At 41.0% G+C, this 27,500-nt stretch overlaps 7 protein-coding genes across 7 annotated transcripts in view; all 7 read right to left on the bottom strand.

Moving 5' to 3' along the window:
- The window catches only part of LOC147471423 (procathepsin L-like), a 1,855-nt gene extending 1,134 nt beyond the window's left edge, over positions 1-721 (bottom strand). The window contains exons 1-3 of the mRNA XM_086538886.1: positions 562-721; positions 277-429; positions 1-147 (exon numbers count right to left, since the gene is read on the bottom strand). The exon at positions 1-147 is cut by the window's left edge and continues 33 nt beyond it. Of these exons, the coding sequence (XP_086395012.1) occupies positions 1-147; positions 277-429; positions 562-645 (384 nt within the window). The 5' untranslated portion in view covers positions 646-721. The remainder of the gene's footprint in view (positions 148-276; positions 430-561) is intronic.
- A 2,482-nt stretch (positions 722-3,203) lies between these two features.
- Positions 3,204-5,060, bottom strand: LOC147471422 (procathepsin L-like). Its single transcript, XM_086538884.1, has 6 exons — positions 4,901-5,060; positions 4,606-4,758; positions 4,297-4,476; positions 4,000-4,191; positions 3,717-3,882; positions 3,204-3,591 (listed from the first exon to the last, which is right to left on the bottom strand). Exons 1-6 carry the CDS (start codon positions 4,982-4,984, stop codon positions 3,383-3,385), a joined length of 984 nt encoding a protein of 327 aa, XP_086395010.1. The 5' UTR covers positions 4,985-5,060; the 3' UTR covers positions 3,204-3,382.
- A 2,653-nt stretch (positions 5,061-7,713) lies between these two features.
- LOC147471421 (procathepsin L-like) lies at positions 7,714-9,561 on the bottom strand. The gene is made up of 6 exons (XM_086538885.1): positions 9,412-9,561; positions 9,116-9,268; positions 8,807-8,986; positions 8,510-8,701; positions 8,227-8,392; positions 7,714-8,101 (listed from the first exon to the last, which is right to left on the bottom strand). Exons 1-6 carry the CDS (start codon positions 9,493-9,495, stop codon positions 7,893-7,895), a joined length of 984 nt encoding a protein of 327 aa, XP_086395011.1. The 5' UTR covers positions 9,496-9,561; the 3' UTR covers positions 7,714-7,892.
- Positions 9,562-12,079: 2,518 nt separating this feature from the next.
- On the bottom strand, positions 12,080-13,947 carry LOC122244845 (procathepsin L). Its single transcript, XM_043002818.2, has 6 exons — positions 13,788-13,947; positions 13,482-13,634; positions 13,173-13,352; positions 12,876-13,067; positions 12,593-12,758; positions 12,080-12,467 (listed from the first exon to the last, which is right to left on the bottom strand). Exons 1-6 carry the CDS (start codon positions 13,869-13,871, stop codon positions 12,259-12,261), a joined length of 984 nt encoding a protein of 327 aa, XP_042858752.2. The 5' UTR covers positions 13,872-13,947; the 3' UTR covers positions 12,080-12,258.
- A 2,394-nt stretch (positions 13,948-16,341) lies between these two features.
- On the bottom strand, positions 16,342-18,228 carry LOC122244844 (procathepsin L-like). The gene is made up of 6 exons (XM_043002817.2): positions 18,069-18,228; positions 17,774-17,926; positions 17,465-17,644; positions 17,136-17,327; positions 16,856-17,021; positions 16,342-16,729 (listed from the first exon to the last, which is right to left on the bottom strand). Exons 1-6 carry the CDS (start codon positions 18,150-18,152, stop codon positions 16,521-16,523), a joined length of 984 nt encoding a protein of 327 aa, XP_042858751.2. The 5' UTR covers positions 18,153-18,228; the 3' UTR covers positions 16,342-16,520.
- A 2,616-nt stretch (positions 18,229-20,844) lies between these two features.
- Positions 20,845-22,701, bottom strand: LOC147471420 (procathepsin L-like). The gene is made up of 6 exons (XM_086538883.1): positions 22,542-22,701; positions 22,247-22,399; positions 21,938-22,117; positions 21,641-21,832; positions 21,358-21,523; positions 20,845-21,232 (listed from the first exon to the last, which is right to left on the bottom strand). The coding sequence occupies exons 1-6, from the start codon at positions 22,623-22,625 to the stop codon at positions 21,024-21,026; spliced, it is 984 nt and encodes a 327-aa protein (XP_086395009.1). The 5' UTR covers positions 22,626-22,701; the 3' UTR covers positions 20,845-21,023.
- A 2,313-nt stretch (positions 22,702-25,014) lies between these two features.
- Positions 25,015-27,500, bottom strand: part of LOC122244843 (procathepsin L) — a 2,706-nt gene continuing 220 nt past the window's right edge. Inside the window, exons 2-6 of the mRNA XM_043002816.2 lie at positions 27,032-27,184; positions 26,738-26,917; positions 26,375-26,566; positions 25,975-26,140; positions 25,015-25,450 (exon numbers count right to left, since the gene is read on the bottom strand). Coding sequence (XP_042858750.2) covers positions 25,242-25,450; positions 25,975-26,140; positions 26,375-26,566; positions 26,738-26,917; positions 27,032-27,184 — 900 coding nt within the window. The 3' untranslated portion in view covers positions 25,015-25,241. The remainder of the gene's footprint in view (positions 25,451-25,974; positions 26,141-26,374; positions 26,567-26,737; positions 26,918-27,031; positions 27,185-27,500) is intronic.

The following is a 27,500-nucleotide window of genomic DNA, read 5'->3' as shown; positions in this document are numbered from 1 at the left end:
CTGGTCCTTGACGGGGGTGACGGCGCCCTTGGTGCGCCAGTCCACCTTCTCCGGGAGAGTCTCGTCGTCAGCTTCCAGGATGGCCACAGGGCGACGGCTGGGGACATTGAGGAAGCCATTCATCGTGGCGGAGAATTCCTCGGACGTCTGAAGGCAGAGACAATGACAGATAAAGACATGGACAGGACCAAAGGGGACGACATTTGACAGTGCATCTAGCACTGTATCTTCAACACTGTAACTCTGAAAGACATGCATCCAAATGGACATGCTCACCATGTCGCCGAACTGGTTCATCTTGAGAGTGAACGTCACTTCGCCGTTCTCGAACCTGGCGTTGTGTTCGTCGATGAACTGTTGGTTCTGCTCGAACACCGACAGGCGGTAGCGCTCCTCCTCCGCGCTGGCGTAATGGCGGCCGTGCTCAGCCTACACGGGAGAGAACCGTCACTGTGGGTTGGGATCTTGACCACTATAGCTTTATCATAATCTCGGCCGTAATTTGAGACAAGGCAATTGCATAAATATTGCACAAAGACGGTGAAAGGAGACTGCAGATACCTTGAAGTTGTGCCATTGCTGGCGAAGGGAGGGACTGGCCACGCTGACGGCCACAACACAAGCCAACACTGACAGGAACTTCATCTGGAAAGGAATTCAGTGTTCGATTTGGTATCTGAATGGAGGTGTTCACACAAAAGCAAATGTATCTAAGCCAGTGTTTCTAAAAGATCTCCCAGCCGACGTGTTGGCTAACTCACCTTGACGGACTCTGAAGGCACTTGGGCACAGCGGGCCTTATATGAGGCAAGCGTGTGAGCTGCAACCGCCCCGACCTAGACTCTTATCAGAATAAAATGTTGCAGACACAGCAGTCAATCACGAAATATTCAAGGCAAAGGGTCATAATGAGTACGGTGTTGATAACGTTGTTCGTATTTTGCAGGTGTTACCAAATGCATAAGATGATTGAAATAACGAAAATTATAACCATTTTTAAAGGAGGCAAAGAAAATCAACTGTCAAATGTTCTAACGAAAGAACAATTCAGATTCAGTGAAAATAACTCAACAAAACACTATTCTCTCAATTCTCACTCAAGTCATCAATGCTCTTAACTATAATGATTACATGATTGGCATCTTTTAGACCCGAAGAAAGCTTTTGACGCCACTGATCGTGGGATTTCATTAACAAAATTAAATTATTATTACTTTCGTGCCATGGCTTTGGATTGGCTTCCAAGTTACTTAACTAACAGACGAAAAGACCTTTGGATTATTCGTGTGTTTTCCTGTGTTTCGCTTCGTTGTTTTGTTTTCAACTTGTTCGCCATGAATGCGTCAAAGGACGTCACTCACGGTGTACCCTAAGGAGCTACTCTGGGCCCACTTCTTTTCATCGTCTTCATCAATGGTGAATGCTTCGAATATCTGTAAATTTCTAGTATTCGATGATACGGTTATTCGTTTATTCTGGATCTGTATTTTCTGTATTCTTCTCTGTACCTTAATCAACGAACTGGATGAATTGTTGAAGAAAGAAATAATAATGAGAAAGTGGCCATCGGCTTTGCGCTTCGCCCTTTTACGTGAATGATGAACCAAAGACTTTTAATCAAATCTCTCACTCGTAGAACACGGTCATCAATCAACCGATGTCGAGCCTGGTGTGCTTTGATGCCTGTTGTGAATTTGTCATTCTTCGTAAAAAGCTGAATGGGAGATCATTTGCAAGCAGATGGATTGCGACTCGTGATGACAGTTCAAAAAGTATTGATAAATGAATGTTAAAGACAAGAACAAGTTGATGTTAGCTGATAGTAATATAAACAAATGCATGTTTGAAGTAAAACTATTGATTATCATACAAAGCTCAAGTTGAGATTATTTTGAAAGAACTGTATATATATATATAAGGGAATAAAACGCATCATCACATCGTCGGATAAAGAAACAGCTATTATAGAAGCGAATTCAATTTGGCTTTATGAGATAAATGAATAAATTTCCTTTCAACTGAGTTTATTTTTCGTTCAGACAAAAAGCAGTAAAACGCAGCAAATGAGTGCATTCTTCGAGTTCCTGCCTGTCTTAAGTGTTTATGTGAGTATATATATATATATATATATATATATATATATATATATATATATATATATACATAAATGTATATATATGTATATATATATATATATATATATATATATATATATATATATATATATATATATATATATATATATATGTATATATATATATATATATATATATATATATATATATATATATGTATATATATATATATTTATGCATATATTTATGTATGTATGCATGTATGTGTATATATATAAGTATATATGTATGTATATATGTATCTATGCATGTATGTATCAATGTATATATGTATGTGTGTTTGTATGTATGTATATAAATATGTTTGTATGTATATATGTATATATGTATGCATCTATCTATATATGCATATATGTATGTATGTATATATTCATGTATGTATGTATGCATGTATATATGCTTATAACAATATTTCATATCTATTTGGTCTCGTTCTAAAGGGCATAGATTGTATTTCCTGTCGATATTGAAAGTAAACGCATGGAAGGAATGAGAATGAAAAAAACAATCAGTTTTTGCATAAAGAAACAATATTGAGAATTTGTACCATCATGAATGTGTTTATATTTTGCTTTAATGAGGTAGAGGGTATAAATCCTTTCCTTTGTTATGTAGACTTTTATAATTAGGTCATTCGTATCGCTGAAAATCAAAAAAAAAAAAATTATTTGGGATGACGCCACGCATTAAGGATTGTTGTTGTTTTTTTATATATCAACAGACAATAAAAAAATACAAACTCTGTATTTTGTAATAACAGATATCATAACAAAATTAAAGGTGACCTTCTTACTTAGATCTTCTTGGCATACTTATATCTATACTACCGATAAAAGTGAAACTTGTACCTCACTGTTTTTCACTTGTAAGGATTTCGACTTCTTAAGACTTTTGTTCATATTCAAGTGAACTTGGCAAGTACAAATATTATTTAGATTTGTTACAAGATTCTATAATGCCTTTTGCGTTGAAAAATTATATTTATGAACAAATAACGTCCTTTAAAAGATGGCGTCTCTCTGTATGAGTCAAAATTTCTATTAGGATACTGTCATTGATACACATAAGGGAATATTTTCAGTTTAATGATATCACACAAGCAGTTCAAGTAACACGATATATTTCAACAAAGAACTTGAAAGACTTTATGCTAATGGACATTGGTATTTAACCCTGGAACTCGTTCTACGGAAAAGATACAGCAAAGGCATATCTTCAGAGACACGAGGATCACAGATCACAGAACTCTAGACGAGCGGGTACGAGGCCTGTGAGGCGATGCCGCAGTTGTTCTTCTTGTTGCGGGACATCTGGATGTAGCCCTTGTTCCCCCAGGAGGTGTTCCACGAGTTCTTCACCAGCCAGTAGTCCCCGCCTTTCTCCTCCGAGCCGTAGCCCACCGCCAGCACGCCGTGGTCGAGCATGGTGGAGGAGCACTGCTCTTCGTAGTACACGCCTGAGCGGATCAAAACAATGCAATGTCTTTACCTATTCGAGGAACTATGTACGTCGTTAAGAATACCAAGAGATATATATCTATTTCTCCAGGGATTTAAACTATAACGAAGTGACAGCCTTTACCGTTATGGTAGAACTGGAAGCTAGGTTGAGAGGCGTCGATGGCCACGGAGATGGGTCCAACCTTGGCCACGGCCTTCTGGAGGGCGCTCTCGCTGCCGTGCTCGACGTCCACGAAGCCGGTGTCGGTGGCGCCGACGTTGGATGAGTCGAATCGACACTTACCGTCCTTTAGACGATAGACAGGAGTGATAAGATGCATCATTTCCCCTTCCTTAGCGACTATTCCTTTTCCTTACAACTTGGGAAGGCGTTATTCAAGATAGGAAGAACTAAGGATACTGACCTGAGCCTCGTACGGGTAGGAGGCCTCAGTGTCGATGCCCTTGTTGGCCTTGATGTAGCGGAAGGCTTGGTCCATGAGGCCGCCACCGCAGCCCATGTTCCCGAACTTGCCGGAGCAGTCGACCAGGTTCTGCTCGGACAGACTCACCAGCTTGCCGTCCTTCAGGAAGTGCTGGCCCTCCAGGGATCCCGTCTGTGTGACAGGAGGTACGCTGTCCATTACACGTGTTATTTCACTTTAGAAAGAAAGTAAACAGGCTTTTTGAGACAAGGCAAGGCGCTGCAAAACATGACTCACCGTAGAGAAAGCCCAGCAGGACCCGCACTGCTTCTGGTCCTTGACGGGGGTGACGGCGCCCTTGGTGCGCCAGTCCACCTTCTCCGGGAGAGTCTCATCGTCAGCTTCCAGGATGGCCACAGGGCGACGGCTGGGGACATTGAGGAAGCCATTCATCGTGGCGGAGAATTCCTCGGACGTCTGAAGGCAGAGACAACGACAGATGAAGACATGGACAGGACTAAAGGGGACGACATTTGACATTGCATCTATCACTGTATCTTCACCACTGTAACTCTGAAAGACATGACTCCAAATGGACATGCTCACCATGTCGCCGAACTGGTTCATCTTGAGAGTGAACGTCACTTCGCCGTTCTCGAACCTGGCGTTGTGTTCGTCGATGAACTGTTGGTTCTGCTCGAACACCGACAGGCGGTAGCGCTCCTCCTCCACGCTGGCGTAATGGCGGCCGTGCTCAGCCTACACGGGAGAGAACCGTCACTGTGGGTTGGGATCTTGACCACTATAGCTTTATCATAATCTCGGCCGTAATTTGAAAACAAAAAGCTTGAAGCTATTGCATAAATATTGCACAAAGACGGTGAGAGGAGATTGTAGATACCTTGAAGTTGTGCCATTGCTGGCGAAGGGAGGGACTGGCCACGCTGACGGCCACAACACAAGCCAACACTGACAGGAACTTCATCTGGAAAGGAATTCAGTGTTCGATTTGGTATCTGAATGGAGGTGTTCACACAAAAGCAACTATAGCTAAGCCACACTGTTTCTAAAAGATCTCCCAGCCGACGTGTTGGCTAACTCACCTTGACGGACTCTGAAGGCACTTGGGCACAGCGGGCCTTATATGAGGCAAGCGTGTGAGCTGCAACCGCCCCGACCGAGACTCTTATCGGAAAAAATGTTGCAGACACAGCAGTCAATCACGAAATATTCAAGGCAAAGCGTCATAATGAGTACGATGTTGATAACGTTGTTCGTATATTGCAGGTGTTACCAAATGCATAAGATGATTGAAATAGCGGAAATCATACCCATTCTTAAATGAGGCAAAGAAAATCAACTGTCAAAGAATATTCTAACAAAAGAACAATTCAAATTCAGTGAAAATAACTCTCTACAAAACACTATTCTCTCAATTCTCACTCAAGTTACCAATGCTCTTGACTATAATGATTGCATGATTGGCGTGATTTTAGACCCGAAGAAAGCTTTTGACGCCACCGATCGTGGGATTTCATTAACAAAATTAAATTATTATTACTTTCGTGCCATGGCTTTGGATTGGCTTCCAAGTTACTTAACTAACAGACGAAAAGACCTTTGGATTATTCGTGTGTTTTTCTGTGTTTCGCTTCGTTGTTTTGTTTTCAACTTGTTCGCCATGAATGCGTCAAAGGACGTCACTCACGGTGTACCCTAAGGAGCTACTCTGGGCCCACTTCTTTTCATCGTCTTCATCAATGGTGAATGCTTCGAATATCCGTAAATTTCTATTATTCGATGATACGGTTATTCGTTTATTCTGGATCTGTATCTTCTGTATTCTTCTTTGTACCTTAATCAACGAACTGGATGAAATGTTGAGGAAATAAACAATAATAAGAAAGTGGTCATCGGCTTCGCGCTTCGCCCTTTTATGTCAATGTTTAACCAAAGACTTTTAATCAAATCTCTCACTCGTAGAACACGGTCATCAATCAACCGATGTCGACCCTGGTGTGCTCTGATGCCTGTTGTGAATTTGTCATTCTTCGTAAAAGGCTCAATGGGAGATCATTTTCAAGCAGATGGATTGCGATTCGTGGTAACAGTTCATAAAGTATTCATACATGAATGTTAAAGGCAAGAACAATTTGATGTAAGCTGATAGTAATATAAACAAATGCATGTTTGAAGTAAGACTATTGATTATCATACAAAGCTCAAGTTGAGATTATTTTGAAAGAACTGTATATATATAAGGGAATAAAACGCATCATCACATCATCGGATAAAGAAACAGCTATTATAGAAGCGAATTCAATTTGGCTTTATGAGATAAATGAATAAATTTTCTTTCAACTGAGTAGAGTTTATTTTACGCTCAGTCATAAAGCAGTAAAACGCAGCAAATGAGTTCAGTCTTGGGGTTACTGCCTGTGTTAAGTGTTTATGTGTGTGTATATTATATATATATATATATATATATATATATATATATATATATATATATATATGTATGCATGTATGTGTATGTATGTAAGTATATATGTATGTATATATGTATCTATGCATGTATGTATGAATGTACTGTATATATATGTGTGTTTGTATATATGTATGTATATAAATATGTTTGTATGTATGTATATATGTATGTATGTATGTCTTTATCTATCTATATATACATATATGTATGTATGTATTTATGTATGCATGTATATATGCCTATAACAAAACTTCATATCTATTTGGTCTCCTTCTAAAGGGCATAGATTGCATTTCCTGTTGACATTGAAAGTAAACGCTTGCAAGGAATGAGAATGAAAAAAAAAATCATTTTTTGCATAAAGAAACAATATTGAGAATTTGTACCATCATGAATATGTTTATATTTTGTTTTAATGAGGTATAGGGTAGAAATCCTTTCCTTTGTTATGTAGACTTTTATAATTAGGTCATTCGTATCGCTGAAAACCGGAAAAATGTTATTTGGGATGACGCCACGCATTAAGGACTGCTTTTTTATATCAACAGACAATAAAAAAATAAACTCTGCATTTTGTAATAATAGATATCATAACATAATAAAAGGTGATCTTCTTACTTACATCTACTTGGAATACTTAGATTTATACTACCGACAAAAGTGAAGCTTGTACCTCACTGTTTTCCCAGAGATTAAGCCTTGATAAGGATTACGACTTCTTAATGCTTTTGTTCGTATTCATGTGAACTTTGCAAGTACAGACATTATTATAATTTATTACAAGATTCTAAAATGCCTTTTGCGTTGAAAAATTATGTATATGAATAAATAACGTCATTAAAAATCTTGCGTCACTCTATATGAATCAAAAGTTCTATAAGGATACTGTCAGTAATACATATAAGGGAATATTTTCAGTTTAATGATATCACACAAGCAGTTCAAGTAACACGATATACTTCAGTGAAGAACTTGAAAACCTTTATATTAATGGACAAACTTGTACCTCACTGTTTTTCACTTGTAAGGATTTCGACTTCTTAATACTTTTGTTCATATTCAAGTGAACTTGGCAAGTACAAATATTATTTAGATTTGTTACAAGATTCTATAATGCCTTTTGCGTTGAAAAATTATGTTTATGAACAAATAACGTCCTTTAAAAGATGGCGTCTCTCTGTATGAGTCAAAATTTCTATTAGGATACTGTCATTGATACACATAAGGGAATATTTTCAGTTTAATGATATCACACAAGCAGTTCAAGTAACACGATATATTTCAACAAAGAACTTGAAAGACTTTATGCTAATGGACATTGGTATTTAACCCTGGAACTCGTTCTACGGAAAAGATACAGCAAAGGCATATCTTCAGAGACACGAGGATCACAGATCACAGAACTCTAGACGAGCGGGTACGAGGCCTGTGAGGCGATGCCGCAGTTGTTCTTCTTGTTGCGGGACATCTGGATGTAGCCCTTGTTCCCCCAGGAGGTGTTCCACGAGTTCTTCACCAGCCAGTAGTCCCCGCCTTTCTCCTCCGAGCCGTAGCCCACCGCCAGCACGCCGTGGTCGAGCATGGTGGAGGAGCACTGCTCTTCGTAGTACACGCCTGAGCGGATCAAAACAATGCAATGTCTTTACCTATTCGAGGAACTATGTACGTCGTTAAGAATACCAAGAGATATATATCTATTTCTCCAGGGATTTAAACTATAACGAAGTGACAGCCTTTACCGTTATGGTAGAACTGGAAGCTAGGTTGAGAGGCGTCGATGGCCACGGAGATGGGTCCAACCTTGGCCACGGCCTTCTGGAGGGCGCTCTCGCTGCCGTGCTCGACGTCCACGAAGCCGGTGTCGGTGGCGCCGACGTTGGATGAGTCGAATCGACACTTACCGTCCTTTAGACGAAAGACAGGAGTGATAAGATGCATCATTTCCCCTTCCTTACCGACTATTCCATTTCCTTACAACTTGGGAAGACGTTATTCAAGATAGGAAGAGCTAAGGATACTGACCTGAGCCTCGTACGGGTAGGAGGCCTCAGTGTCGATGCCCTTGTTGGCCTTGATGTAGCGGAAGGCTTGGTCCATGAGACCGCCACCGCAGCCCATGTTCCCGAACTTGCCAGAGCAGTCGACCAGGTTCTGCTCGGACAGACTCACCAGCTTGCCGTCCTTCAGGAAGTGCTGTCCCTCCAGGGATCCTGTCTGTGTGACAGGAGGTGCTCTTTTCATTACACGTGTTATTTCACTTTAGAAAGAAAATAAACAGGCTTTTTGAGACAAGGCAAGGCGCTGCAAAACATGACCCACCGTAGAGAAAGCCCAGCAGGACCCGCACTGCTTCTGGTCCTTGACGGGGGTGACGGCGCCCTTGGTGCGCCAGTCCACCTTCTCCGGGAGAGTCTCGTCGTCAGCTTCCAGGATGGCCACAGGGCGACGGCTGGGGACATTGAGGAAGCCATTCATCGTGGCGGAGAATTCCTCGGACGTCTGAAGGCAGAGACAATGACAGATAAAGACATGGACAGGACCAAAGGGGACGACATTTGACAGTGCATCTAGCACTGTATCTTCACCACTGTAACTCTGAAAGACATGACTCCAAATGGACATGCTCACCATGTCGCCGAACTGGTTCATCTTGAGAGTGAACGTCACTTCGCCGTTCTCGAACCTGGCGTTGTGTTCGTCGATGAACTGTTGGTTCTGCTCGAACACCGACAGGCGGTAGCGCTCCTCCTCCACGTTGGCGTAATGGCGGCCGTGCTCAGCCTACACAGGGAGAGAACCGTCACTGTGGGTTGGGATCTTGACCACTCAAACTTTATCATAGCTTTATCATAATAATGAAAACAAAAAGCTTGAAGCAATTGCATAAATATTGCACAAAGACGGTGAGAGGAGATTGCAGATACCTTGAAGTTGTGCCATTGCTGGCGAAGGGAGGGACTGGCCACGCTGACGGCCACAACACAAGCCAGCACTGACAGGAACTTCATCTGGAAAGGAATTCAGTGTTCGATTTGGTATCTGAATGGAGGTGTTCACACAATAGCAACTATAGCTAAGCCACAGTGTTTCTAAAAGATCTCCCAGCCGACGTGTTGGCTAACTCACCTTGACGGACTCTGAAGGCACTTGGGCACAGCGGGCCTTATATGAGGCAAGCGTGTGAGCTGCAACCGCCCCGACCTAGACTCTTATCGGGAAAAAATGTTGCAGATACAGCAGTCAATCACGAAATATTCAAGGCAAAGCGTCATAATGAGTACGATGTTGATAACGTTGTTCGTATATTGCAGGTGTAACAAATGCATAAGATGATTGAAATAGCGAAAATCATACCCATTCTTAAATGAGGCAAAGAAAATCAACTGTCAAAGAATATTCTAACGAAAGAACAATTCAAATTCAGTGAAAATAACTCTCTACAAAACACTATTCTCTCAATTCTCACTCAAGTTACCAATGCTCTTGACTATAATGATTGCATGATTGGCGTGATTTTAGACCCGAAGAAAGCTTTTGACACCATTGATCGTGGGATTTCATTAACAAAATTAAAATATTATTGCTTTCGTGCCATGGCTTTGGATTGGCTTCCAAGTTACTTAACTAACAGACAAAATGACCTTTGGATTATTCTTGTGTTATTCTGCGTTTCGCTTCGTTGTTTTGTTTCCAACTTGTTCGGCATGAATGCGTCAAAGGACGTCACTCACGGCGTGCCCCAAGGAGCCACTTTGGGCCCACTTCTTTTCATCGTCTTCATCAATGGTGAATACTTCGAATATCCGTAAATTTCTACTATTCTATGATACGGTTATTCGTTTATTCTGGATCTGTATATTCTGTATTCTTCTTTGTACCTTAATCTACGAACTGGATGAAATGTTGAAGAAATAAACAATAATGAGAAAGTGGTCATCGGCTTCGCGCTTCGCCCTTTTATGTCAATGTTTAACCAAAGACTTTTAATCAAATCTCTCACTCGTAGAACACGGTCATCAATCAACCGATGTCGACCCTGGTGTGCTCTGATGCCTGTAGTGAATTTGGCATTCTTCGTAAAAAGCTGAATGGGAGATCATTTGCAGGCAGATGGATTGCGATTCGTGATGACAGTTCAAAAAGTATTGATAAATGAATGTTAAAGACAAGAACAAGTTGATGTTAGCTGATAGTAATATAAACAAATGCATGTTTGAAGTAAAACTATTGATTATCACACAAAGCTCAAGTTGAGATTATTTTGAAAGAACTGTATATATATAAGGGAATAAAACGCATCATCACATCGTCGGATAAAGAAACAGCTATTATAAAAGCGAATTCAATTTGGTTTTATGAGATAAATGAATACATTTCCTTTCAAATGAGTTTATTTTTCGTTCAGACAAAAAGCAGTAAAACGCAGCAAATGAGTGCATTCTTCGAGTTCCTGCCTGTCTTAAGTGTTTATGTGAGTGTATATTATATATATATATATATATATATATATATATATATATATATATATATATATATATATATATGTATATATACATATATATATATACATATATACATATATATATATACATATATACATATATATGTATATATCTATGTATATATAAATATATATATATATATATATATATATATATATATAAATATATGTATGTATGCATACATATTTTTATGTATGCATGTGTGTATTCATGTGTGTAGGTATGTATGCATGTATGTGTATGTATGTAAGTATATGTGTATGTATATATGTATCTATGCATGTATGTATGAATGTGCTGTATATATATGTGTGTGTTTGTATGTATGTATGTATATAAATATGTTTGTATGTATGTATATATGTATGTATGTATGTCTCTATCTATCTATATATACATATATGTATGTATGTATTTATGTATGCATGTATATATGCCTATAACAAAACTTCATATCTATTTGGTCTCGTTCTAAATGGCATAGATTGCATTTCATGTTGACATTGAAAGTAAACGCATGCAAGGAATGAGAATGGAAAAAAAATCATTTTTTGCATGAAGCAACAATATTGAGAATCTGGATACTTATGAATGTGTTTATATTTTGCTTTAATGAGGTATAGGGTAAAAATCCTTTCCTTTGTTATGTAGACTTTTATAATTAGGTCATTCGTATCGCTGACAAACCGAAATTTTTTATTTGGTATGACGCCACGCATTAAGGACTGTTTTTTTTGTTTTTTTTTAATACCAACAGACAATAAAAGATAAAGACGGTATTTTGTAATAAGAGAAGTCATAACAAAATAAAAGATGATCTTACTTAGATCTACTTGACATACTTATATTTATACTACCGACAAAAGTGAACCTTGTACCTCACTGTTTTCCCTTGTAAGGATTTCGACTTCTTAAGACTTTTGTTCATATTCAAGTGAAAAAATGCAAGTACAATTATATTTATGACAAGATTCTAAAATGCCTCTTGCGTTGAAAAAAATATGTATATGAATAAATAACGTCCTTTAAAATCTTGCGTCTCTATATGAATCAAAATTTCTATGAGGATACTGTCAGTGATACATATAGGGGAATATTTTCAGTTTAATGATATCACACAAGCAGTTCAAGTAACACGATATATTTCAACAAAGAACTTGAAAGCCTTTATGCTAATGGACATTGGTATTTAACCCTGGAACTCGTTCTACGGAAAAGATACAGCAAAGGCATATCTTCAGAGACACGAGGATCACAGATCACAGAACTCTAGACGAGCGGGTACGAGGCCTGTGAGGCGATGCCGCAGTTGTTCTTCTTGTTGCGGGACATCTGGATGTAGCCCTTGTTCCCCCAGGAGGTGTTCCACGAGTTCTTCACCAGCCAGTAGTCCCCGCCTTTCTCCTCCGAGCCGTAGCCCACCGCCAGCACGCCGTGGTCGAGCATGGTGGAGGAGCACTGCTCTTCGTAGTACACGCCTGAGCGGATCAAAACAATGCCATGTCTTTACCTAATCGAGGAACTATGTACGTCGTTAAGAATACCAAGAGATATATATCTATTTCTCCAGAGCTTTAAACTATAACGAAGAGAGAGGCTTTACCGTTATGGTAGAACTGGAAGCTAGGTTGAGAGGCGTCGATGGCCACGGAGATGGGTCCAACCTTGGCCACGGCCTTCTGGAGGGCGCTCTCGCTGCCGTGCTCGACGTCCACGAAGCCGGTGTCGGTGGCGCCGACGTTGGATGAGTCGAATCGACACTTACCGTCCTTTAGACGATAGACAGGAGTGATAAGATTAATTATTTCCCTTCCCTTAGCGACTATTCCATTTTCTTACAACTTGGGAAGACGTTATTCAAGATAGGAAGAGCTAAGGATACTGACCTGAGCCTCGTACGGGTAGGAGGCCTCAGTGTCGATGCCCTTGTTGGCCTTGATGTAGCGGAAGGCTTGGTCCATGAGACCGCCACCGCAGCCCATGTTCCCGAACTTGCCGGAGCAGTCGACCAGGTTCTGCTCGGACAGACTCACCAGCTTGCCGTCCTTCAGGAAGTGCTGCCCCTCCAGGGATCCCGTCTGTGTGACAGGAGGTACGCTGTCCATTACACGTGTTATTTCACTTTAGAAAGAAAGTAAACAGGCTTTTTGAGACATGGCAAGGCGCTACAAAACATGACCCACCGTAGAGAAAGCCCAGCAGGACCCGCACTGCTTCTGGTCCTTGACGGGGGTGACGGCGCCCTTGGTGCGCCAGTCCACCTTCTCCGGGAGAGTCTCGTCGTCAGCTTCCAGGATGGCCACAGGGCGACGGCTGGGGACATTGAGGAAGCCATTCATCGTGGCGGAGAATTCCTCGGACGTCTGAAGGCAGAGACAACGACAGATAAAGACATGGACAGGATCAAAGGGGGCCACATTTGACAGTGCATCTAGCACTGTATCTTCACCACTGTAACTCTGAAAGACATGACTCCAAATGGACATGCTCACCATGTCGCCGAACTGGTTCATCTTGAGAGTGAACGTCACTTCACCGTTCTCGAACTGGGCGTTGTGTTCGTCGATGAACTGTTGGTTCTGCTCGAACACCGACAGGCGGTAGCGCTCCTCCTCCACGCTGGCGTAATGGCGGCCGTGCTCAGCCTACACGGGAGAGAACCGTCACTGTGGATTGGGATCTTGACCACTCAAACTTTATCATAACTTTATCATAATTTCGGCCGTAATTTGGAAACAAAAAGCTAGAAGCAATTGCATAAATATTGCACAAAGACGGTGAAAGGAGATTGCAGATACCTTGAAGTTGTGCCATTGCTGGCGAAGGGAGGGACTGGCCACGCTGACGGCCACAACACAAGCCAACACTGACAGGAACTTCATCTGGAAAGGAATTCAGTGTTCGATTTGGTATCTGAATGGAGGTGTTCACACAAAAGCAAATGTATCTAAGCCACAGTGTTTCTAAAAGATCTCCCAGCCGACGTGTTGGCTAACTCACCTTGACGGACTCTGAAGGCACTTGGGCACAGCGGGCCTTATATGAGGCAAGCGTGTGAGCTGCAACCGCCCCGACCGAGACTCTTATCGGGAAAAATGTTGCAGACACAGCAGTCGATCACGAAATATTCAAGGCAAAGGGTCATAATGAGTACGATGTTGATAACGTTGTTCGTGTATTGCAGGTGTTACCAAATGCATAGGATGATTAAAATAGCGGAAATCATACCCATTTTTAAAGGATGCAAAGAAAATCAATCGTCAAAGAATGTTCTAACGAAAGAACAATTCAAATTCAGTGAAAATAACTCTCAACAAAACACTATTCTCTCAATTCTCACTCAAGTCATCAATGCTCTTGACTATAATGATTGCATGATTGGCATGTTTTTAGACCCGAAGAAAGCTTTTGACGCCACCGATCGTGGGATTTCATTAACAAAATTAAAATATTATTACTTTCGTGCCATAGCTTTGGATTGGCTTCCAAGTTACTTAACTAACAGACCAAAAGGCCTTTGGATTATTCTTGTGTTTTCCTGTGTTTCGCTTCGTTGTTTTGTTTTCAACTTGTTCGCCATGAATGCGTCAAAGGACGTCACTCACGGCGTGCCCCAAGGAGCCACTCTGGGCCCACTTCTTTTCATCGTCTTCATCAATGGTGAATGCTTCGAATATCTGTAAATTTCTACTATTCGATGATACGGTTATTCGTTTATTCTGGATCTGTATTTTCTGTATTCTTCTCTGTACCTTAATCAACGAACTGGATGAATTGTTGAAGAAAGAAATAATAATGAGAAAGTGGTCATCGGCTTTGCGCTTCGCCCTTTTACGTGAATGATGAACCAAAGACTTTTAATCAAATCTCTCACTCGTAGAACACGGTCATTAATCAACCGATGTCGAGCCTGGTGTGCTCTGATGCCTGTAGTGAATTTGTCATTCTTCGTAAAAAGCTGAATGGGAGATCATTTGCAAGCAGATGGATTGCGATTCGTGGTGACAGTTCAAAAAGTATTCATACATGAATGTTAAAGACAAGAACAAGTTGATGTTAGCTGATAGTAATATAAACAAATGCATGTTTGGAGTAAAACTATTGATTATCATACAAAGCTCAAGTTGAGATTATTTTGAAAGAACTGTATATATATATATAAGGGAATAAAACGCATCATCACATCGTTGGATAAAAAAACAGCTATTATAAAAGCGAATTCAATTTGGCTTTATGAGATAAATGAATAAATTTCCTTTCAACTGAGTAGAGTTTATTTTACGCTCAGTCATAAAGTAGTAAAGCGCAGCAAATGAGTTCAGTCTTGGGGTTACTGCCTGTGTTAAGTGTTTATGTGTGTGTATATTATATATATATATATATATATATATATATATATATATATATATATATATATATATATATATATATATATATATATATATATATATATATATATATATATATATATATATATATATATATATATATATATATATATATATGCATGTATGCATGTGTGTATTCATGTGTGTAGGTATGTATGCATGTATGTGTATGTATGTAAGTATATGTGTATGTATATATGTATCTATGCATGTATGTATGAATGTACTGTATATATATGTGTGTGTTTGTATGTATGTATGTCTATCTATCTATATATACATATATGTATGTATGTATTTATGTATGCATATATATATGCCTATAACAAAACTTCATATCTATTTTGTCTAGTTCTAAAGGGCATAGATTGCATTTCCTGTTGACATTGAAAGTAAACGCATGCAAGGAATGGGAATGAAAAAAAAATCATTTTTTGCATAAAGAAACAATATTGAAAATTTGTACCATCATGAATGTGTTTATATTTTGTTTTAATGAGGTATAGGGTAGAAATCCTTTCCTTTGTTATGTAGATTTTTATAATTAGGTCATTCGTATCGCTGAAAACCGGAAAAATGTTATTTGGGATGACGCCACGCATTAAGTACTGCTTTTTTATATCAACAGACAATAAAAAAATAAACTCTGCATTTTGTAATAATAGATATCATAAAATAAAAGGTGATCTTCTTACTTACATCTACTTGGAATACTTAGATTTATACTACCGACAAAAGTGAAGCTTGTACCTCACTGTTTTCCCAGGGATTAAGCCTTGTTAAGGATTTCGACTTCTTAATACTTTTGTTCGTATTCATGTGAATATTATATTTATGACAAGATTCTAAAATTCCTTTTGCGTTGAAAAATTATGTCTATGAACAAATAACATCCTTTTAAAATCTTGTGTCTCTCTATATGAATCAAAATTTCTATGAGGATACTGTCATTGATACACATAAGGGAATATTTTCAGTTTAATGATATCACACAAGCAGTTCAAGTAACACGATATATTTCAACAAAGAACTTGAAAGCCTTTATGCTAATGGACATTGGTATTTAACCCTGGAACTCGTTCTACGGAAAAGATACAGCAAAGGCATATCTTCAGAGACACGAGGATCACAGATCACAGAACTCTAGACGAGCGGGTACGAGGCCTGTGAGGCGATGCCGCAGTTGTTCTTCTTGTTGCGGGACATCTGGATGTAGCCCTTGTTCCCCCAGGAGGTGTTCCACGAGTTCTTCACCAGCCAGTAGTCCCCGCCGTTCTCCTCCGAGCCGTAGCCCACCGCCAGCACGCCGTGGTCGAGCATGGTGGAGGAGCACTGCTCTTCGTAGTACACGCCTGAGCGAATCAAAACAATGCCATGTCTTTACCTATTCGAGGAACTATATACGTCGTTAAGAATACCAAGAGATATATATTTTTTTTCTACAGGGCTTTAAACTATAACAAAGTAAGAGCCTTTACCGTTATGGTAGAACTGGAAGCTAGGTTGAGAGGCGTCGATGGCCACGGAGATGGGTCCAACCTTGGCCACGGCCTTCTGGAGGGCGCTCTCGCTGCCGTGCTCGACGTCCACGAAGCCGGTGTCGGTGGCGCCGACGTTGGATGAGTCGAATCGACACTTACCGTCCTTTAGACGGAAGATACGAGTAATAACATGCATGATCATTTCCTTAGCGACTATTCCAATTCCATACAACTTGGGAAGGCGTTATTCAAGATAGGAAGAGCTAAGGATACTGACCTGAGCCTCGTACGGGTAGGAGGCCTCAGTGTCGATGCCCTTGTTGGCCTTGATGTAGCGGAAGGCTTGGTCCATGAGGCCGCCACCGCAGCCCATGTTCCCGAACTTGCCAGAGCAGTCGACCAGGTTCTGCTCGGACAGACTCACCAGCTTGCCGTCCTTCAGGAAGTGCTGTCCCTCCAGGGATCCCGTCTGTGTGACAGGAGGTACGCTGTCCATTACATGTATTATTGCATAGGTAAGCTGTCTATTTCATGTACCATTTCACGTTAGAACGAAAGTAAACAGGCTTTTTGAAACAAGGCAAGGCACTGCAAAACCTGACCCACCGTAGAGAAAGCCCAGCAGGACCCGCACTGCTTCTGGTCCTTGACGGGGGTGACGGCGCCCTTGGTGCGCCAGTCCACCTTCTCCGGGAGAGTCTCGTCGTCAGCTTCCAGGATGGCCACAGGGCGACGGCTGGGGACATTGAGGAAGCCATTCATCGTGGCGGAGAATTCCTCGGACGTCTGAAGGCAGAGACAACGACAGATAAAGACATGGACAGGACTAAAGGGGGCGACATTTGACAGTGCATCTATCACTGTATCTTCAACACTGTAACTCCGAAAGACATGACTCCAAATGGACATGCTCACCATGTCGCCGAACTGGTTCATCTTGAGAGTGAACGTCACTTCGCCGTTCTCGAACCTGGCGTTGTGTTCGTCGATGAACTGTTGGTTCTGCTCGAACACCGACAGGCGGTAGCGCTCCTCCTCCACGCTGGCGTAATGGCGGCCGTGCTCAGCCTACACGGGAGAGAACCGTCACTGTGGGTTGGGATCTTGACCACTATAGCTTTATCATAATCTCGGCCGTAATTTGAAAACAAAAAGCTTGAAGCTATTGCATAAATATTGCACAAAGACGGTGAAAGGAGATTGCAGATACCTTGAAGTTGTGCCATTGCTGGCGAAGGGAGGGACTGGCCACGCTGACGGCCACAACACAAGCCAACACTGACAGGAACTTCATCTGGAAAGGAATTCAGTGTTCGATTTGGTATCTGAATGGAGGTGTTCACACAAAAGCAAATGTATCTAAGCCAGTATTTCTAAAAGATCTCCCAGCCGACGTGTTGGCTAACTCACCTTGACGGACTCTGAAGGCACTTGGGCACAGCGGGCCTTATATGAGGCAAGCGTGTGAGCTGCAACCGCCCCGACCTAGACTCTTATCAGAATAAAATGTTGCAGACACAGCAGTCAATCACGAAATATTCAAGGCAAAGCGCCATAATGAGTACGATGTTGATAACGTTGTTCGTATATTGTAGGTGTTACCAAATGCATAAGATGATTGAAATAGTGAAAACCATACCCTTTTTTTTAAAGGAGGTAAAGAAAATCAGTTGTCAAAGAATGTTCTAACGAAAGAACAATTCAGATTCAGTGAAAATAACTTTCTACAAAACACTATTCTCTTAATTCTCACTCAAGTCATCAATTCTCCTAACTATAATGATTGCATGATTGGCATGTTTTTTAGACCCGAAGAAAGCTTTTGACGTGGGATTTCAAAAACAAAATTAAAATATTATTACTTTCGTGCCATGGCTTTGGATTGGCTTCCAAGCTACTTAACTAACAGACGAAAAGACCTTTGGATTATTCGTGTGTTTTCCTGTGTTTCGCTTCGTTGTTTTGTTTTCAACTTGTTCGGCATGAATGCGTCAAAGGACGTCACTCACGGTGTACCCTAAGGAGCCACTCTGGGCCCACTTCTTTTCATCGTCTTCATCAATGGTGAATGCTTCGAATATCCGTTAATTTCTACTATTCGATGATACGGTTATTCGTTTATTCTGGATCTGTATTTTCTGTATTCTTTTCTATACCTTAATCTACGAACTGGATGAAATATTGAAGAAAGAAATAATAATGAGAAAGTGGTCATCGGCTTTGCGCTTCGCCCTTTTACGTGAATGATCAACCAAAGACTTTTAATCAAATCTCTCACTCGTAGAACACGGTCATTAATCAACCGATGTCGACCCTGGTGTGCTCTGATGCCTGTAGTGAATTTGTCATTCTTCGTAAAAAGCTGAATGGGAGATCATTTGCAGGCAGATGGATTGCGATTCGTGATGACAGTTCAAAAAGTATTGATAAATGAATGTTAAAGACAAGAACAATTTGATGTTAGCTGATGGTAATATAAACAAATGCATGTTTGAAGTAAAACTATTGATTATCATACAAAGCTCAAGTTGAGATTATTTTGAAAGAACTGTATATATATATATAAGGGAATAAAACGCATCATCACATCATCGGATAAAGAAACAACTATTATAGAAGCGAATTCAATTTGGTTTTATGAGATAAATGAATAAAATTCCTTTCAACTGAGTAGAGTTTATTTTACGCTCAGTCATAAAGCAGTAAAACGCAGCAAATGAGTTCAGTCTTGGGGTTACTGCCTGTGTTATGTGTTTATGTGTGTGTATATTATATATATATATATATATATATATATATATATATATATATATATATATATATATATATGTATTGTATGTAATGTATATATGTATCTATGCATGTATGTATGATGTACTGTATATATATGTGTGTTTGTATATATTGTATGTATATAAATATGTATTTTGTATATATGTATGTATGTATGTCTTCTATGTATGTATGTATAATGTATTTATGTATGCATGTATATATGCCTATAACAAAACTTCTTATCTATTTGGTCTCGTTCTAAAGGGCATAGATTGCATTTCCTGTTGACATTGAAAGTAAACGCATGCAAGGAATGAGAATGAAAAAAAAATCATTTTTTGCATAAAGAGGCAATATTGAGAATCTGGATACTTATGAATATGTTTATATTTTGCTTTAATGAGGTATAGGGTAGAAATCCTTTCCTTTGTTATGTAGACTTTTATAATTAGGTCATTCGTATCGCTGAAAACCGGAAAAATGTTATTTGGGATGACGCCACGCATTAAGGACTGCTTTTTTATATCCACAGACAATAAAAAGATAAACTCTGCATTTTGTAATAATAGATATCATAATAAAATAAAAGGTGATCTTCTTACTTACATCTACTTGGCATACTTAGATTTATACTACCGACAAAAGTGAAGCTTGTACCTCACTGTTTTCCCAGAGATTAAGCCTTGTTAAGGATTACGACTTCTTAATGCTTTTGTTCGTATTCATGTGAACTTGGCAAGTACAAACATTATTTAGATTTATTACAAGATTCTAAAATGCCTTTTGTGTTGAAAAATTATGTATATGAACAAATAACGTCCTTTAAAAATCTTGCGTCTCTCTGTATGAATCAACATTTCTATGAGGATACTGTCAGTAATACATATAAGGGAATATTTTCAGTTTAATGATATCACACAAGCAGTTCAAGTAACACGATATACTTCAGTGAAGAACTTGAAAACCTTTATATTAATGAACAAACTTGTACCTCACTGTTTTTCACTTGTAAGGATTTCGACTTCTTAATACTTTTGTTCATATTCAAGTGAACTTGCCAAGTACAAATATTATTTAGATTTGTTACAAGATTCTATAATGCCTTTTGCGTTGAAAAATTATGTTTATGAACAAATAACGTCCTTTAAAAGATGGCGACTCTCTGTATGAGTCAAAATTTCTATGAGGATACTGTCATTGATACACATAAGGGAATATTTTCAGTTTAATGATATCACACAAGCAGTTCAAGTAACACGATATATTTCAACAAAGAACTTGAAAGCCTTTATGCTAATGGACATTGGTATTTAACCCTGGAACTCGTTCTACGGAAAAGATACAGCAAAGGCATATCTTCAGAGACACGAGGATCACAGATCACAGAACTCTAGACGAGCGGGTACGAGGCCTGTGAGGCGATGCCGCAGTTGTTCTTCTTGTTGCGGGACATCTGGATGTAGCCCTTGTTCCCCCAGGAGGTGTTCCACGAGTTCTTCACCAGCCAGTAGTCCCCGCCTTTCTCCTCCGAGCCGTAGCCCACCGCCAGCACGCCGTGGTCGAGCATGGTGGAGGAGCACTGCTCTTCGTAGTACACGCCTGAGCGGATCAAAACAATGCCATGTCTTTACCTATTCGAGGAACTATGTACTTTGTTAAGAATACCAAGAGATATATATCTATTTCTCCAGGGCTTTAAACTATAACGAAGTGACAGCCTTTACCGTTATGGTAGAACTGGAAGCTAGGTTGAGAGGCGTCGATGGCCACGGAGATGGGTCCAACCTTGGCCACGGCCTTCTGGAGGGCGCTCTCGCTGCCGTGCTCGACGTCCACGAAGCCGGTGTCGGTGGCGCCGACGTTGGATGAGTCGAATCGACACTTACCGTCCTTTAGACGAAAGACAGGAGTGATAAGATGCATCATTTCCCCTTCCTTAGCGACTATTCCTTTTCCTTACAACTTGGGAAGGCGTTATTCAAGATAGGAAGAGCTAAGGATACTGACCTGAGCCTCGTACGGGTAGGAGGCCTCAGTGTCGATGCCCTTGTTGGCCTTGATGTAGCGGAAGGCTTGGTCCATGAGACCGCCACCGCAGCCCATGTTCCCGAACTTGCCGGAGCAGTCGACCAGGTTCTGCTCGGACAGACTCACCAGCTTGCCGTCCTTCAGGAAATGCTGTCCCTCCAGGGATCCCGTCTGTGTGACAGGAGGTGCGCTGTCCATTACACGTGTTATTTCACTTTAGAAAGAAAATAAACAGGCTTTTTGAGACAAGGCAAGGCGCTGTAAAACATGACCCACCGTAGAGAAAGCCCAGCAGGACCCGCACTGCTTCTGGTCCTTGACGGGGGTGACGGCGCCCTTGGTGCGCCAGTCCACCTTCTCCGGGAGAGTCTCGTCGTCAGCTTCCAGGATGGCCACAGGGCGACGGCTGGGCACATTGAGGAAGCCATTCATCGTGGCGGAGAATTCCTCGGACGTCTGAAGGCAGAGACAACGACAGATAAAGACATGGACAGGACTAAAGGGGACGACATTTGACAGTGCATCTATCACTGTATCTTCACCACTGTAACTCTGAAAGACATGACTCCAAATGGACATGCTCACCATGTCGCCGAACTGGTTCATCTTGAGAGTGAACGTCACTTCGCCGTTCTCGAACCTGGCGTTGTGTTCGTCGATGAACTGTTGGTTCTGCTCGAACACCGACAGGCGGTAGCGCTCCTCCTCCACGCTGGCGTAATGGCGGCCGTGCTCAGCCTACACGGGAGAGAACCGTCACTGTGGGTTGGGATCTTGACCACTATAGGTTTATCATAATCTCGCCCGTAATTTGAAAACAAAAAGCTTGAAGCAATTGCATAAATATTGCACAAAGACGGTGAAAGGAGATTGCAGATACCTTGAAGTTGTGCCATTGCTGGCGAAGGGAGGGACTGGCCACGCTGACGGCCACAACACAAGCCAACACTGACAGGAACTTCATCTGGAAAGGAATTCAGTGTTCGATTTGGTATCTGAATGGAGGTGTTCACACAAAAGCAAATGTATCTAAGCCACAGTGTTTCTAAAAGATCTCCCAGCCGACGTGTTGGCTAACTCACCTTGACGGACTCTGAAGGCACCTGGGCACAGCGGGCCTTATATGAGGCAAGCGTGTGAGCTGCAACCGCCCCGACCGAGACTCTTATCGGGAAAAAATGTTGCAGACACAGCAGTCGATCACGAAATATTCAAGGCAAAGGGTCATAATGAGTACCATGTTGATAACGTTGTTCGTATATTGCAGGTGTTACCAAATGCATAAGATGATTGAAATAGCGGAAATCATACCCTTTTTAAAGGAGGCAAAGAAAATCAATTGTCAAAGAATATTTTAACGAAAGAACAATTCCGATTCAGTGAAAATAACTCTCTACAAAACACTATTCTCTCAATTCTCACTCAAGTCATCCATGCTCTTTACTATAATGATTACATGATTGGCATGATTTTAGAGCCGAAGAAGGCTTTTGATGCCATCGATCGTGGGATTTCATTAACAAAATTTAAATATTATTGTTTGCGTGCCATGGCTTTGATTGGCTATTTAACTAAGAGACGAAAAGACCTTTGGATTATTCGTGTGTTTTCCTGTGTTTCGCTTCGTTGTTTTGTTTTCAACTTGTTTATCGTGAATCCTTCAAAAGACGTCACTCATGGTGTGCCAAAAGGGTTAAATATGAATTAAATGACAGCAAAACTATAATATAGCCTAATATACCTACATCTTCAATATTATGACGTAGCCAGGGAGGCAGCATGCACATACAACCTTAAGCCATTGATAACAAAACAAAAACAAAGTGTAAGGATAATTGCTGGGGCTAATTATAATCAATCAATCACGCACATTAAAATTCACTGATATTATTCACTAGTTAGAAAGTTTAAAATTTGCATATAACCAGAACTTATCCAATAAGCTTCTCGTATATCTAAATCACAATAAATACACGAGAGAGTAAAAATCTGAACTGAGAATTTTTTTTATCTAATCAGTTGAAAATATTCAGTAATAGTGCAACATTTAAAACCAACTTTAAAAAACATTTTAGGATCGTATGAACATTATGTAACAAATTTGCTTCTCTCTTTACCATTTGTGTTGTTAAAATGTTATGATATGTTCAATAACTTACTGTTATTATATGTGTTTAAACTGTTTTGCCTGAACATTAACAATTACTATAGCTGAGAACCCATAAGAAAAGAAAGGTTTAGCCTTGATTAACAATTAATTTGCATTTGCCAGATTGTATGTATGATTAGGCTGAATAAACAATTCTTACTGTACTTTACTTAATTATAATGGTAATAACGTTAATGACATTCCGAAAATTCAAGGAATGGAGTAAACAGGTGAGGTCAGGTAGGTTTATTAATTGTTTGTGGAACCATTGAAGACATATAAAAGAAGGAAAAAAATGGGTATTGCAAACCCACGATGGTCTTGTATTTAGTACTCATGGGTTCATTAACGATTCATGACCCCCCCCTCCCTCCTCCCTCCCTTCCCTGGTGAAGGAAGTGGTGTCTTCATGTCTCGAGCTTTTTCTCTTTACTTGCATCGCTCTCTCTTTCTTTCTTTTTCTCTCTCTCTTTCTTTCTCTTTCTCTCTCTCTCTCTCTCTCTCTCTCTCTCTCTCTCTCTCTCTCTCTTTCTCTCTCCCTCTCTCTCTCTCTCTCTCTCTTTTCTCTCTCTCTCTCTTTCTCTCTTTTTTCCCTTTCTCTTTCTTTCTTTCTCTCACTCTCTCTCTCTCTCTCTCTCTCTCTCTCTTTCAGTATATCTCTATCTACCCTTCACGTCCTCCTTTTTTTACTCTCCTCTCTCTCCATATTTTGCTCCATTATAATATATATATAACAATGCAATATTTGCTGTTGCAGATGGCAATCCACTCACACCAGGGAATTTTGATATACAGGTGGTACAGTGGTACCGTCTCTAAGTCAAGCAAAACAGTAACATAAAGTGTATAGCTATTTTCTATTCATTATAACTCGGTGTGTGTGTGTGTGTGTATGTGTGTGTGTGTTTTTGTGTACGTGAGTGTGTGTGTTCTTCAAATATAATTTCATCTGTCTGTCTGTTCATCATATCTATCTTTAGATTTAACTATCCATCTATCTATCTATCTATCCATCTGTATGTCTATCAGTCTATTTGTCTATATGTGTATGTATCAAACTGTCTGGCATTATATATCTACCATTTATCTGTCTTTCTATCTATCTGCTTTGATCAAGTAACTGTCTTTTGCAATGAAATGTAATCAACGAGATTCTCAACACACATTGTCATCGTGAGTGGGTAATCCCAAAATCTTCATATAATTAGTTTTGTTTATTACTGCATTTTATTTTTATTTTAACAATTACTTAATTCCAAATAGTTCATAGCCTCGGATAGACAATCGAGGTTACTAATCTCAAAACAGTATATAAAAAAAAACATTGAGAATTAAACATTAGAAAAGAACTTTTACGCTTCTGCTTTTAGAAGGAAAGAGAAATCTCGAGGCGGCGTTGAAAGGAAATCCTCACGAGACGCCAAAGCACAATCAGACGAGCGGGTACGAGGCCTGGGTGGCGATCCCGCAGTTGTTCTCGTTGTTGCGGGACATCTGGATGTAGCCCTTGTTCCCCCAGGAGGTGTTCCACGAGTTCTTCACCAGCCAGTAGTCTCCGCCGTTCTCCGCCGAGCCGTAGCCCACCGCCAGCACGCCGTGGTCGAGGTGCATCGAGGAGCAGCTCTTGTCAGAGTAGACACCTGAGGGAGGCAATGTTATGGAATAGTGGTTCTAAAACTGAGGGCGCGAGTCCAGGGGGGTGGGGTGGGGGGGAGTAGGGGAGGCCTAACGAGGAGAGGAGACGTGGGAGTAAAAAGGACTACTGTTTTATTCAACATTCATGGTTAATAAAGAAGAGAAACTGCCTCTTCTTCTTTTTTTACTCTAAGTTTGGAAGGGAATTTTATATTTGATAATGGGTCTCTGAGTCATACGCATATCTATTTGTGGCGTGGCAGTAAAAAGGTTACGAGTCATTGATCTAGAAAGATGGATGCACTACACTTCGTTTACCGCTGAACATGGAATAAATATCGGGCAAATACCTTCTATCAAAGGCTTATGACGATATGTGAACATGAAAACCGCCAGTTCCTTCTTAATGTGTCTGGCATATTTGATTCTTTCCACATGAATAAACAGAAGTATTCGTATGATTCAAAGACTAAACTAATAAACATGTAACTCTGTTCTGTACTCATTGGAGTGACGTCGCGACACTAACCATCGTGGTAGAAGTGGAAGGTGGGCCTGGAAGCGTCGATGGCCACGGAGATCGGGCCGATTGTGGCCACGGCCTTCTGGAGGGCGCTCTCGCTGCCGTGCTCGACGTCCACGAAGCCGGTGTCGGTGGCGCCGACGTCGGAAGCGTTGAAGCGGCATTGGCCGTTCTGGATGTCAAAGGAAACGCGGGTTATAGTTGTCTCTCTCTCTCTCTCTCTCTCTCTCTCTCTCTCTCTCTCTCTCTCTCTCTCTCTCTCTCTCTCTCTCTCTCTCTCTCTCTCTCTCTCTCTCTCTCTCTCTCTCTCTCTCCTATTTCCTTAATCACCTTGTACGATTATCCAAAACATCGATTCTACTTCTCAGGTATTTCAGGATCACAAACCGCCCTCACGAACACTAACCTTGGCTTCGTAAGGGTAAGACTCCTCAGTGTCGATGCCCTTGTTGGCCTTGATGTACCTGAAGGCGTTGTCCATGAGGCCACCGAAACAGCCAAGGTTTCCGTATTTGCCGGAGCAGTCGACCAGGTTCTGTTCGGACAGACTCACCAGCTTGCCGTCCTTCAGGAAGTGCTGGCCCTCCAGAGAGCCGGTCTATGGGAAATCCGTTGAGGTTTAGAGTCTCGGCATTGGGGACAAACCGTTCGTGGTATTGTTTACGAAATTCTAGACGACAGAAATCAGGAATTCTTCGCGGCAGAATTCATGTCACACATTGCATGTATTCTTAAGACCAGTTTAAGACATGACCAAAGCATGACCCACCGTAGAGAAAGCCCAGCAGGACCCGCACTGCTTCTGGTCCTTGACGGGGGTGACGGCGCCCTTGGTGCGCCAGTCCACCTCCTTCGGGAGAGTCTCTTCGTCAGCTCTCAAGGTAGCTACGGGTCGGCGGCCAGGAGTGGAGATGAAGCCGTTCATGGCGCCCACGATCTCTTCTGTTGTCTTTACAAAAGGTGGAGACGAAACTGATCATCGTCTGGATTGATTTTGCAATTGCTTATTGCCTGACTGGTTAATTTTACGATCGGAATACCGAGGAAGGACGGAGGAACTAACCATGTCGCCGAACTGGTTCATCTTGAGAGTGAACGTCACTTCGCCGTTCTCGAACTGGGCGTTGTGTTCGTCGATGAACTGTTGGTTCTGCTCGAACACCGACAGGCGGTAGCGCTCCTCCTCCAGGCTGGCGTAATGGCGGCCATGCTCAACCTGTGGAAGCCAAAACAGCATTTTCAATTCATCCTTATAGTATATCTTCTTATTCATTTTTGTCTAATCCTTTGTCTCATCTTTCAATAAACCCACTTTGCGTACAACAGAATTCGTAACCATCTATCTTTTTCCGCATGTCCCATAAGGCCCCACACACTCGACCCGCCTGCCCGATTGCCTGAGCAAGTAACCCGACCGGCCTGTGGAGTCCATTTAAAAGTTGGCCTGAAATGAGCAACCCTGTCGACGTTCAGGCAAAAGCCTCCGAGGCTTTTGCCTGAACGAGCCTCTATCGCTCAAGCAACCGAGTAGG

This window comes from Penaeus japonicus, unplaced genomic scaffold (genome assembly GCF_977035675.1).
Source record: "Penaeus japonicus unplaced genomic scaffold, GWHDUDI00000001_assembly GWHDUDI00000008, whole genome shotgun sequence".
NCBI classification, from domain to species: domain Eukaryota; kingdom Metazoa; phylum Arthropoda; class Malacostraca; order Decapoda; family Penaeidae; genus Penaeus; species Penaeus japonicus.
This window is presented reverse-complemented; position numbering and strand designations above follow the sequence as displayed.